Genomic DNA, 12,308 nt, shown 5'->3' with positions numbered 1-12,308 from the left:
CCACTGCATTGAGTTGGCCTTCTCCACCACTCTCTGTAGAGAATGGCCCATGTTGTTGGCTGAGAGCCCTTCTGAATACAGCTTCTTTACAGAGTGGGCCTGGCAGCTTCCTGCATTATTGCAGCAGTGTAAAAAGCACTGTGGTATCATGTATCAGGTGTAAAAATGGGTATGTCCTTTTATGCTGTAAGCCCACTTCTCTAAGAGTTGGTCCTTAAGAAACAGGTAGAATTGGGGAAATACCGTCTGCACTATATTTATAGTGGTGAAGACCTAGAAATGTAAGTCTCCAATAGAAAGGAAACAGTTCATTAACTTATGGAATATTAACACAGCCAATAAGAAAAATTTTAAGAAGAGGGAAAAATCTTGTAGTGTGCTATGGTATGTTAAAAATAAAAGCAGACTTGGGGGGGTGCCTGGGTGGCTCAGTCAGTTAAGCATCTGACTTCAGCTCGGGTCATAATCTCTCAGGTCCTGAGTGAGAGCCCTGAGTCAGGCTCTGTGCTGACAGAGCAGAGCCTGCTTGGGATTCTGTCTGTCTGTCTGTCTGTCTGTCTGTCTCTCTGCCCCTCCTCCACACACTCTATCTCAAAAATAAATAAACATTTAAAAAATAAAGTAAAACGAAAGCAGATTCAAAACTGATATATACTATCATTCCTCTATGTAAAAACCAACGACAAATTTGCACAGGAGAAAAGACTGGAGGGAAACATACCAAAATGCTAACTTTCATTAAGGTCTGGGCAATGGAAAAATGGAAGAGTTATTTTCTTTCCTCTATTTTCCAATTTAAAAAAGAAGTATTAAAAACCATGTGGGAAAACAAGCAAACAAACCGTGTGACACTTCTATTTCCATCGGCACAGATTTTCCAGAAGTGAATGATGTTTCCGTGGAAGGGGACCCATTTTTCGTGAGCCTCATGCCATTCTAATCTCCACCTCTCCTAGGGTCACTGGATGCTTAGAATAGACTTCAATGCCCCACGCCTACCCGGTCCTTCCAACTCACCCTTCACTGGGGCAGGAGGCAGACACGAAAAAATTGTTTCTCCTTTTCTTTCTTCCCTGTAGGCTGGCCGAACAGCTCTGTCCATCGTTCTGAAATCACCCGCCCATGTGGAAATTGCAGGGCTTCTGCGGGCCCACGCAGAGCAGGGCAGGTCCCTGGGGCCGTAGGGGCTACAGAAGAATTGGCAGCTGGGAACAAAAGACTCCTTCTCTGGACTCCTTCTTAGCCCTTGGAGAGGGCATGGGTCAAAGCCAGAGGGCCACCCTTCAAGAGAAGAAACTATGTCAAATATGCACATACATTCCTGTTATATAATTCTGCTCATTAGAACGCTTTGTAGTTTTTGCCTTAGGCCAAGCCCCAAAACTACGCAGGCTGCAGAGCAGGGTATAAGGCGCAGGGTGCATTGGTGTTGTCTAAAAATCCCCAACATCTTCAGCCTTGAATTCCTCATGACTCTATCCTTTGTAGCACCATGTAGCGAGCAGACAGGCAGGAGCACATTAGCAAAGCAATACTTTTTACATGGAATTTTAAAGTGCACCATCTTTTTTGTTTTTTTAATCAGTTACATGAATATGTCTCATTGAATATGCATGTCTAGAGAGGATTGGGCGGGGAGGGGAGGGGGGGTGTGGGGGGAGGTGGATTTAAGCAGCCACTCTGGCAATCATTCTCTAGAGGACCCTAGGAGAATCATCATACTGACAGCTGAAACTGAACAAACCCCATCTGGGGCCTTTGTTTGGCTAGGGTTGATAGAGAAATCTTAAATTCAGGCAAAGTAGAAAGAGCATATTGGTATCAATGCCAGGTATACAGTCTTGACCATTTCTGAGTCATTAAGTGGCCCCAATTTGCGCCAGGGAAATTGGAATTAATTAGGAAATCCAATCCAGTGAAGCACACCACATGTATTTAGGCAGAGTCTAGTTACATCAGCTATTCTGAATCTATGAAAGAAACAAATAGGAATGAGCATCCTCCTGGGGACAGGCTGTTGTCATCTAGAAGCCACCACATAACCTCTAGAGCCATATCCATGGCCTCATGGGAGTCCTGGCTCCTTTCCCCTCATAGACCTTGAGTGAACTCTGAGCCCTCATAAGGCGCTGAGGTTTCTGAGGCTCCTGGTTGCAAAACCTGTCACTTTGGACTGCAGCAGGAGTGTGGGAGCTGAGCAGGGCATGGCCCTCTCTGGGCTCACTCCTCTCTCCACTAGACAGACAGTTCTCTCTTAAACTTCCATAATCCCAGGGGCCCATATGTGCATGGCTTCTATTCAGTAACTCACACAAAGTTATCTATGAATTTGTTCTTAAAGTCTCCTATGCAAAAAAAAAAAAAAAAAAATCCTCTTTATATAAAAAGAAAAGACATCGAAGTTTGGTGAGCCTCACATTGGAATATCAAAACCTCTAGTTCTCATTATGACTCATATGTCAATTTGCTTGGTGTCCCTTGGGAGAGTCATGAAACCTCCTTGAACCCTGGTTTCATCATCTCCCAAAAAGGAAATTATCATACAACCTATCTCCTGGGGGTGTCATACAAGGAACAGCTGATGGAAGTTTGGGAATCAAATTTGTAACCCACACTGACTGTCTACAGAAATGGCGCAGCAAACTTCTATACGCTGTTGGGATTCATGAGCATCTCAAAGTCCCAGAGTAGGACACTGATGTGTGACAGTGTTGCTCAGAGGTAGAGAGAATGGAGCAAATAATGAGCTAAAAATACTTTAAGTGGGTTTACGTTGACCTGAAAGCACATTTTAAGGGCAAAAACCCACCTTAAAAAAATGTTCCAGCCCAGTGCTTCTCAAACTTTGATATGCATACAATCACCTGCAGGTCTTGTTAGAATGAAGTAGGTCTGAGGGGAAGGGAGCTGAGAGTCTACATTTCTAACCAGTTCTCAGGGGATGCTGATGTTCCTGGGCCACACCACACTTGGAGTATCAAGGCTCCGGCCTGGCCTGTTTATATATTAAAATGCTGCCCCTCAATCTTTTGTCTCAAAGGTATTTCTTTGCATTTCTCTAGTCTTGGTTCTTGGAATTTGCACTGTGGGTCTTATTCGCTATTGAAGTTCTGCAGACAGCAGGAGGGGTTCCATGTCCTATGTTGCCAAGTTAGAGTCTATTTCCGTATCTCACATTAGGGTGGCAAATTTCATTTGGGTCACGTTACCTTTTAATGATCTCATTTGAGTCCAGCTATTAAGCACAGCTTATATACCAGAGAAGGGTTTGAAGCCATTGAATCACTATCCAAAAAGCTTTGTCCACCCTTTCTCAGATTTTTAGTATGTTTCTCCTCATCTTGAGTTTGGAAATGTGAACACATGATCTCCCTCCTTATAACTATTCCATTCTATTGGAATGTCTGAGCCCAGAACATGGTGAGATTGAACAAGCACAGCCTGCCTCCCTGTCATTGTCTCTCAGTTCCAGAACTCATTCAACAAACATCTATTGAAACCAGCCAGGTACCTGACACTGTTCCTGGTGCTGGCTTTTATTTATGTATTTTAGTCATTTCAGCTTTATTATTCTTTTGTTGTTGAAGTACAATCGACATAAAATGTTTTACTAGTTTTAGGTATACAGTTTTTTATTTAATTAATTTTTTTGTTTTGATTTTTGAGAGAGAGAGCATGAGCTGGGAAGGGACAGAGGAAGAGGGAGAGAGAGAATCTTAAGCAGGCTTTGTGCCCAGTGCAGAGCCCAAAGCGGGTCTCGATCTCACAATCATGAGCTCATGATCAGAGCCAAAATCAAGTCAGATGCTTAATCGACTGAGCCACCTAGGCGCTCCCAACATGTTAATTCTATACATTACTCAGTGTTGACCACAGTGTAGTCACCATCTGCCACCATATGACATTATTACAATATTACTGACTACATTCCCTATGCTGTACTTTCCATCTCCGCGACTTATTTATTGTATAACTATAAGTTTGTACCACTTAGTCCCCTTCGTCTGTTTTGCCCATCCCTCCTCAACAGCATTCATCATCAGGGAAATGCAAGTCGAAGCCACAATGAGTTATTACACCAGTCAGAATGGCTAGTAACAAAAAGACAAGTGTTGACAAGGATGTAGAGAAAAGGGAACCCTCAGGCTCTGTTGGTAGGAATATAAACTGGTGCGGCCATTATGGAAAATAATATGGAGATTTCTCAAAAAATTAAAAAGGAAATACTATATAATCCAGTAATTCCACTACTGCACATTTGCCCAAAGAAAACAAAAACATTAACTCAAAAAGATATATGCATTGGCACTGGCTTTAGTCACGTCTAAAAAAAAGGTATCTAAGGTCACCGTGATCCCAAACCCAGGCTTCCAAAAACATTAAGCCAAGTCTCCACTGATTAATAGATTGGTCAAATGTCTGACAGCACAGCCTCCAAGCAACATATATCAGCCTTACTGAGGACAGAAATTAAGCTCAGGCCTGGAGAGAGGCCCCTAGACACCTTAGCTTCCCTCACTGACTTCATGGAGCTTCCAACCTGCTTTTGGAAGACAGGACACATGCACCAAAGTAAGAAATAAGACCAGGAAATATAGTTTATTCTACAAATATTTCAGGAGTGCCCACTGTGTGCAGGCAGTGGGTTCACATTCGAGATACTGTAGTTCAGGTTTCCACTTAACCATCTACTTAGGAAAACAGAATGAATGGTGAGAAGGAAGAAAGCCCAGAATACTACACGTCTTAAGAACTGCTCTTAGGAATTCAAGGAAGGCTTCCTGAAGGAAGAGGTATCTGAACTGAAAGATTAAATGGATTCAAGATTAATGGGGGGCATCTGGGTGGCTCAGTCAGGTAAGCATCCAACTTCGGCTCAGGTCATGATCTCACGGTTCATGGGTTCAAGCCCCGGGTTGGACTCTGTGCTGACAGCTCAGAATGTGAAGCCTGCTTTGGATTCTGTGTCTCCTTCTCTCTCTGCCCCTCCCTCACTCGCACTCTGTCTCTGTGTATCTCTGTCTAAAAAATAAACATTAAAAAAAATAATTAATAAGTGGATGTTTGCCAAAAAAGGAAGAGAAGTGAGAAGTGAGGAGAGCCCAGAGTGCACGAGGCACAGATCAGCACTGCTGAGGCTGAAAGATGGGACTGCAGGCATGTGGGGACCTTCAAGCAGTTCAACAGGACTTTCATGTGGAGCTTGAGTGAGATGCTGAGATCAAAGGGTAGGTTTGGAAGAGAGGAGACTGACGATACATGAGGACAGATGATAAAGAGCTAAAGGGGCTTTGTTCAAAAGGCAGTGGAGAGCTACTGAAAAACAGATTGACAGCTAAGAAATTCATTTTTCTAACCCTCCTTTAACACAGATTTATCAGGTACCTCCCCTCATCCAAGCACTGTGTTTGGGGCTGGGGACATACTGGGCAAGTTAGATACAGAATTTAGTTTCGCAGGAAAGAAAGACAAACCAGCCATTCTGACACAGCATGATGCATGTTGCAACTGGGAAAATACAAGGTGCTATGGGGACACATAGGTGGACCCTCGGCCTCATCTGAGGGTGGGGAGGGGGCCCAAGAAGGCTTCCTGGAATATTTAAGCTATCTGAAGTATGGGAAGGTAGAGCCATGCAGAGGAGCAGAGGAAGAAGCATGCATAAAACCTCAAGGTGAGAAAGAACCCTGATTTGGAGCATTAAAAGAACTTCAGGGTTCATGGAGTAGAAAAAAGAAAGAATTGCAAGATGAGGCCAGAGAAAAGGCCACTGTAACAAATTTGAACTTGGAGGCACTAGGAAAGCAGGAAGTGACACTCAGATTTACATTTTAGAAAAGCACTTCAGTTTTTGGGCATGAGTGACAATTATTCAATGAACATCTGTGGTCTACCTACTCTAGGTCCTAGGCTCCAGAGTTAATGGTTTGGTGGAGGAAACAGACATAGGTTGTGACTGTGCAAAAGGATGCGTAGCGGATGTCAGAACAGTGCTGTGGAGGCTGACTGTGCCGGAAGGAGTTAAGGAAGCCTCACAGAAGAGGGGCCTTTTCTGCTAAGCCACAAGGATGTGTAGGAGTTTGGGCATTTTAGATAGAACAGCAGCCATAAAGATGTGGCATAGGAAAGAGCATGGCCTGTCTAGGCGATGGAAGGAATTCCAGAATGACTTCAGTTTGGGTTACACTATGGGAGTGCCCAGAGAGAAGATATAAGAAGGTCCGTAGACACATCCCACTTGTATGTTTGACATTAGGAATTTCAACTTGAGCCTGCACCTTGAGAAGGAATCACAAATTCCTTTGAGAATCTGAAGCTCTCTTCAGAAAAATACACATATGTGCAAAATTTGCATGTAAGTCCCAGGATTCAAAAATTGGCAGTTAAAATCTCACTGCTATAAGCAATAATAATAATAAATAAATAAATAAATAAAATAAAATAAAATAAAATAAAATAAAATAAAATAAAATAAAATAAAATAAAATAAAATTTAACTGCTATAAGCAGTGGGGAGCTGGGTGTGATTTGCACTTGAGAATGATCACAGGGGGAACCTGGAGAGAGACTAGAAGCAAGATCAGTTAGAAGGTTCTTGGGAGATGCTAGGTATAAAGCTCTAAAAGCCTGGCCTGTGATGACATCAGTGGGGATAAAGAATAGGGCCCTATGAGAAAGGCATCAGGAGTGGGATGTGTCAGGATGTTCTGACAAACTGAATGGTGGAGAGGGGTCAAAAGTGAGTGACAGGAAAATGGTGGTTCCATTGTCCCCAGTATCTACTCTTCCCCTCCTCCTTAGTAAAAGAATCCTCAATTTTTATCTGGACACATCATCACCCAGAATACTCCATCTCCCAGCCTCCTTGCAGCTTGATGTGGTCATGTAACTAAGTTCTAGCTAATGAGATGTAAGTAAAGTGATGTGTGCACACCCTGGCTCCTGCATTTAAAGGGAAGGGAAATACATTTCCCCCTTCCCACTGGCAGGACTGTGCTGGTAATTCATCTTGATCCATAAAGATAAGGCCAATACCCTAGGGTTCACAGGGTGGCAAGTCAGAAAGAGCTTAGACCCTCCAACACTGTAAAGCCATCAGCTCTGCTCTGGATTATTTATTCCCCATTTATATGTGAGCACAAAATAATACTTTTACTTGTTAAAGCCATTGTACATTTGGATCTCTGTTGCAGTAGGAACTGGACAAATGCACTCAGCACTTCATGACAGGCTCAAGGGTCTAATGCAGTGGGTAGTGGATTTCAGGAGGGAAAAGCTTGGCAAGGCTCTTGGAGCATCCTTTCAATGGCTAGATACAATGGATATGTCTTCATGGTACAGGCCCCTGCTCCATGTCCACAGTGACATCACCCAGCCCACAAGGCCTGGCAGAAGGGGAGGTCTTGTGTCACCCTGGGAGACTCCTGAACACAGGCTCTGTATCATAAGGTAGCCAGTCCTTAAGCAAGACAGTGCCTATGAATTGGTCCGGCATGGAAATATGGGCAGGACTAGGGAATGTTCTGAGAAATTTGAATAAAGAAACATGGAACAGCAGAGTTTCATGCAACAACAGTGGGTTATGGCTGGGACGTAAAAAGAGACAGAGGCCATGAGGTGGAATGAGGCATAAGGAGAGAGAATCCACATGCACAGAGGTCAATATAGACTGTAAGTATGAGATACCCGGAACTATGGGCTGAGAAAAGGAGAACAAAGAAAAGGGTAAGTCTATCAGGTACATGCCTTGGGACTGCCTGCTAGGTGTCCCTTCCCATCTGGCATCCACATGACCATGGCAGGAGCTGCCGAGTTCCTACAAGAAAACCTGGCCTCTTGGCCGTTGAAGGATGGACACTGGCCACTACGTGGGCCAATTAGGCCCTCTCCCAGGAATTCTGGAGCTGGGATTTAGGAGATACAGTTTCCTGATTGTCTCAGTTAACACCTGCAGATCTCAGAAGCTACTAGTGGCCAGGTGCAGCCCTGTGGATTGAGGAACAAAAGTGACTGACTCTTCAGCCAGAAAGACTGAAGTAAACAGACTTCTTGGCTTCCCCAGGGCAATCCCTGCTCCCTCCTGAAGACCCCAACAGATACCCACACTTCAATGCCATAGTTACCCTACTTGTTTCCTATGCCCAGTCTCCTCTCTGGCCTCTGTAGCATGGTGTCTGGAATCAGCTATCACAGGTGTTGAATTCCAGCTGGACTATTTGGTCACTCAGGCTCTTATTCTATAAACTGGGGATAATAGTTTCCCCTCTGTTCTTGTAAGTGGTTAATTGAAGTATCCACATAGTGCTTGGCCCTTGTGGCAGAACTCAATACACAGTAGAGCACTTCCCCCTTCCCCTGGCCACTTCAACCTTTCCCCCTAGACCTAGCCTCATAAAAATGGCAGCTTGCCTTCACTAATTACTTAGAACTACCCAGGCATCAGTCTTAAAGGTGTTATATGAAATCATCTATTCTTCACAATAATCCTGTGTAGGTATTGATATTATTCCTGTTGCACATACGAAGAAACCAAAGCGCAGAGAGGGTATATAACTCTTCCAAGACCACACAGCTAGTAAATACGAGATCTGGGATTTCAAGCCAAGGAATTCTGGCTCAGTGATCATACACCATTGCCCGCCATATTTCCGGAGCGCTTCTGGCTTCCTTGCCAGTGACCCAGGCTGGGGAGGGGTGCCCAGCAGCAGGGGGTAGACACAGCTGAGGAAACAAAGCTGCTGCAGGGAGCCAGCATTTAGTCAGTGGCTGACTTGCAGGTCCTACTGGGTGGCCCCAGGACAGAGTAGACCAACAGGCAGAGAGCTGGGGATCAGCACAGCTCAGGGGTGAGGATTCCCATGTATTCAGCATTCCTGGGGAAGAAAGCAGCCTTCTGCCCAGGAAGCAGATAGACTGAACCCCACACTGACTAAACTGCCCTTTCGTAGGTAATTCCTTACTGTCCCAAATCCATTCCTTTACTCTCATCCCCATCCTGGAGAGAGATGGGTCTGGACCAGAGGGAGCCCAGCCAGTGTCTGAGGGGGGTTGCACCTGCCTTCCTCCTGCCTCACTTCCCCCTCCCATACCTCACCCTGCTCCCATGCTCAGTGAAGACCAGGTAACAGCTCTGAGGCCTTTGCTCTGAAGCAAACAGAACCGTCCCATTGTTCACTGGGAGGTAGGGGAGACATTCTCTAATCCCCTCCTGCCTTAGAAGTAACGAAATTTCCATTCTTCTCCAGAAGGGAAAACTATAGGAAGAAACTAGATGCCCTCCTCCACAATCCCAGCAGATCCAGAGCAGGACTGGGGTAAAGCTCAGATTCTGGTCTCCATTCTTCCTGCCTATGGAGTGGGATCACGCTGGTCTGTCTTCCACCCTTTAGTGGCTCAGAAGAGCAGGCCTGGCCCTGGGGGGGGGGCTGAGGTTCTGAACACCAATCCTCATGTGTGTAGGGGTGTGGTTTCCCCACATCCAGGCAATTCTTGGGCACCAGCTGGGTGTCCTACCATTCAGCTCAACTCTGACACTACGCCCCTGGAGATAGCATCAGATTCCATAGATTAAAGGCTCCATCCTCCAAGACTGCCCCTTCACAATTCACACACCAGCCACAAACCCAGGCTGTCACCTGTGCTTCCTACACACTGGCTATAGATTAGAGGTTCCAGTGACCCCCTCCTTGGGCTCAATTAATTTGCTAGAAGGGCTCACAGAACTCAGAGAAACATTTAACTTATTACATTGTTACTAGTGACCAAGGCATGAGAGCCCCTGGCTCTGGAGGCCCCAAAGGTTTGTCCACTCTCAGCTGACAAAATCTAGAGAGACAAGTGCTGGTCAAATAAGAACGTTTATTCCAGTAAGACCCACATCAGGAAGACAGTGGACTAACACCCCAAGAACTGTCTTCAAGATGCTGAGAATACTTCTAAGTTTATGTAGGGAATATATGGAACAAAGATTGGTGGGTATATGCAGCTAAACAGCAAAGGTCGGGTTGATCACTGTCATGGGGTGAATTATGGGGGGTACGGTGGCATCAGAACAGTCATTATTGCTTGGGGGGTTAGTTTTGGTGCCCATTACAGGATGTTTTGCCTGCTGGGTCCCTTGCTGAAGTTAACAGATAAGCAGGAGGGAAAAAAATAAGCGATTAAGAGGAACAGGTTAAAGGCAAATGGAGTCAGGGCAATGACTGGGTCCTCCTTTGAATCCCCATGTCAAGTCACCATTCCATTTCAACGGAAGGACAAGGGATGACGGTCATGTCTTCTGTAAACTACTTCCTGCTGATCAGGGATGACGTAGGGATGTCGGGATGGAAGACTTTGACAGGGTAGGAGACCTTTGTTTCTTGAGTTCCTTCTGAGATGGACAGCAATCTTCCATGGGGGTTCTCACCCACTTACACGCTGTGAGTCCTGACAAAAGTCGCTGTCTGGAGGTGCCTTCCTAATGCAGGTGTGATGAATCCGTGGCTTGACGCCTGCAAGTTTTGAAGTAGGGCTAGTTAGCATCTTGTGAGGACCTGTCCATTTTTCAGTTAACTGATCTTCTGGTCCTTGGTTCTTCCAAGGTCCTTGGTTCTTTAGTAGGACCTACTCTCCTGGCTGAAAAAGGGGGCAGTGTCTGCTCAGGAAATGGTTTGATCTTAGAAAAGACGAACTCGTGTGTAGATGTCAAAATTTGATTCAGCTGCTGTACATATTATTTAATTCTATTTTCATGTTCTAGAAAGGGGAAAACACCCCTTTTACTCAAGTCGAAAGGGTTTCGCATATATCGTCTCATAAGGGCTCAGTGGGAGCCCTACTTCCAGAGGCCACCCTTATACAGAGGATGGCAACAAGAAGTGGCTTTTCCCAAGTCAGGCCAGTCTCTTGGCACATTTTAGCAAGGGCTTTCTTTAAAGTATGGTTCATTTTTTTCTGTTTTACCTGTTGATGAGGTGGAGGGGAATGATTCCTAACCACAAATTGTTTAAGAAGTACCATTCTACATAATGTCATTGCACATAGCACATTGCATTTTATCTGTTTACGTCTCTCTTTCATACTAAGCTGTGGACTGAGGTCAAGTAGGGAGACTTCATATTTCTTCACCTTTTAATTCCCATTGTGTAGCTTCTGACCTGACAGAGTAGACAATAATAAACTGAATTAATATGTAGGCCCATGCTGGATCACCTAGGACTACGCACGGTGAACATAAGACCAAGGCCTTTGTCCTACTGGACCAGAAACGCTCTAACCCAAATCTCCTTTGTCCAAAGTCAGAATCAGTTCCAGAACTTGGGGAGAGGTTGGGATGACAGATGAGATTGTTACATGTTGCCTTCTTCAAAGGACCACCAGAGCTACATGTTGATACGACAAGGCTGAATTCCTTTTCTCAGTAAGACTTCATCTTAGTAGCATCCTAGAGAGGGGAGAGCCAAGTGGGAAGTCTATGAGGTTTTGGAGTCTGGGTTAAGGCAATTCAGCAGGGTTTTTTTGTTTCTGGTTTGTTTTTAAAAGTTTATTTATTTATTTTGAGAGGGCACACATGCGAGTGGGGGAGGAGCAGAGAGAAAGAATCCCAAGCAGGCTCCTCGAGGTCACCACACACTGTGAGATCATGACCTGAGCCAAAATCAAGAGCTGGACTCTTAACCGACTGAGCCACCGAAGCACCCCCAACAGTTCTTTTAATAAAGCATTTGATTAGGAACACAATATGATAATTTAAGATTGGTGTCCATAGCAAGGAGAGCATTTTTAAGGTAACGGGTTCAAAAAATCTTGGGAATTAAAATTGTCATTTGATTGAACAATTTAATGATCATTTAAATATTTTTGGGGGGGGGGGCACCTGGATGGCTCAGTCAGTTGAACATCCAATTCTTGATTTCAGCTCAGGTCATGATCTCATGGTTCATGAGATCGAGCACTGCTTTGGGCTCTGTGGACATCAAGAAGCCCACTTGGGATTCTCTCTCTCATATCTCTCTCTCTCTCTCTCTCTCTCTCTCTGCCCCTTCTCCCATTCATGCTCTTTCTCTCACAATAAATAAGTAAATAAACTTTAAAAAATAGTTTTTTTTAAAACTTTGAGGAATAAGTTATTTCAACTTTTATCTTCTGGGCCAGTTTCCTGAAATAGTTAATGTATATTGATGAAGACAGTGGAATGGGAACATCATATTAATGCAGATAGTGGCTGTGTGGGTGTAGAAGGTTTCAACTCTCAGGAGTCAGGTGGCCCAACTGAGGGAGAAGACAGCCGGGGAGGTTCAGAGCTGATGTGCCCAGACACCTATCAG

General features: G+C 44.7%; 1 protein-coding gene and 1 long non-coding RNA gene across 5 annotated transcripts in view; one reads left to right on the top strand and one right to left on the bottom strand.

Moving 5' to 3' along the window:
* LOC123379638 overlaps window positions 1–1,150 on the bottom strand; it is a 44,983-nt gene extending 43,833 nt beyond the window's left edge. Inside the window, exon 1 of the long non-coding RNA XR_006584350.1 lies at window positions 1,018–1,150. This is a non-coding gene — a long non-coding RNA (uncharacterized LOC123379638). The remainder of the gene's footprint in view (window positions 1–1,017) is intronic.
* The window catches only part of KANK4 (KN motif and ankyrin repeat domains 4), a 72,651-nt gene extending 69,626 nt beyond the window's left edge, over window positions 1–3,025 (top strand). For all 4 annotated transcript variants that reach the window (XM_023258770.2, XM_023258768.2, XM_023258769.2 and 1 more), the window contains one exon: window positions 1,080–3,025. In XM_023258770.2, coding sequence (XP_023114538.1) covers window positions 1,080–1,184 — 105 coding nt within the window. In that variant the 3' untranslated portion in view covers window positions 1,185–3,025. The remainder of the gene's footprint in view (window positions 1–1,079) is intronic.
* Window positions 3,026–12,308: the final 9,283 nt, after the last annotated feature.

This window comes from Felis catus, chromosome C1, assembly GCF_018350175.1.
Source record: "Felis catus isolate Fca126 chromosome C1, F.catus_Fca126_mat1.0, whole genome shotgun sequence".
Classification (NCBI taxonomy): domain Eukaryota; kingdom Metazoa; phylum Chordata; class Mammalia; order Carnivora; family Felidae; genus Felis; species Felis catus.
The sequence above is the reverse complement of the archived record's forward strand: the minus strand, read 5'-3'. Positions and strand labels throughout refer to the sequence as shown.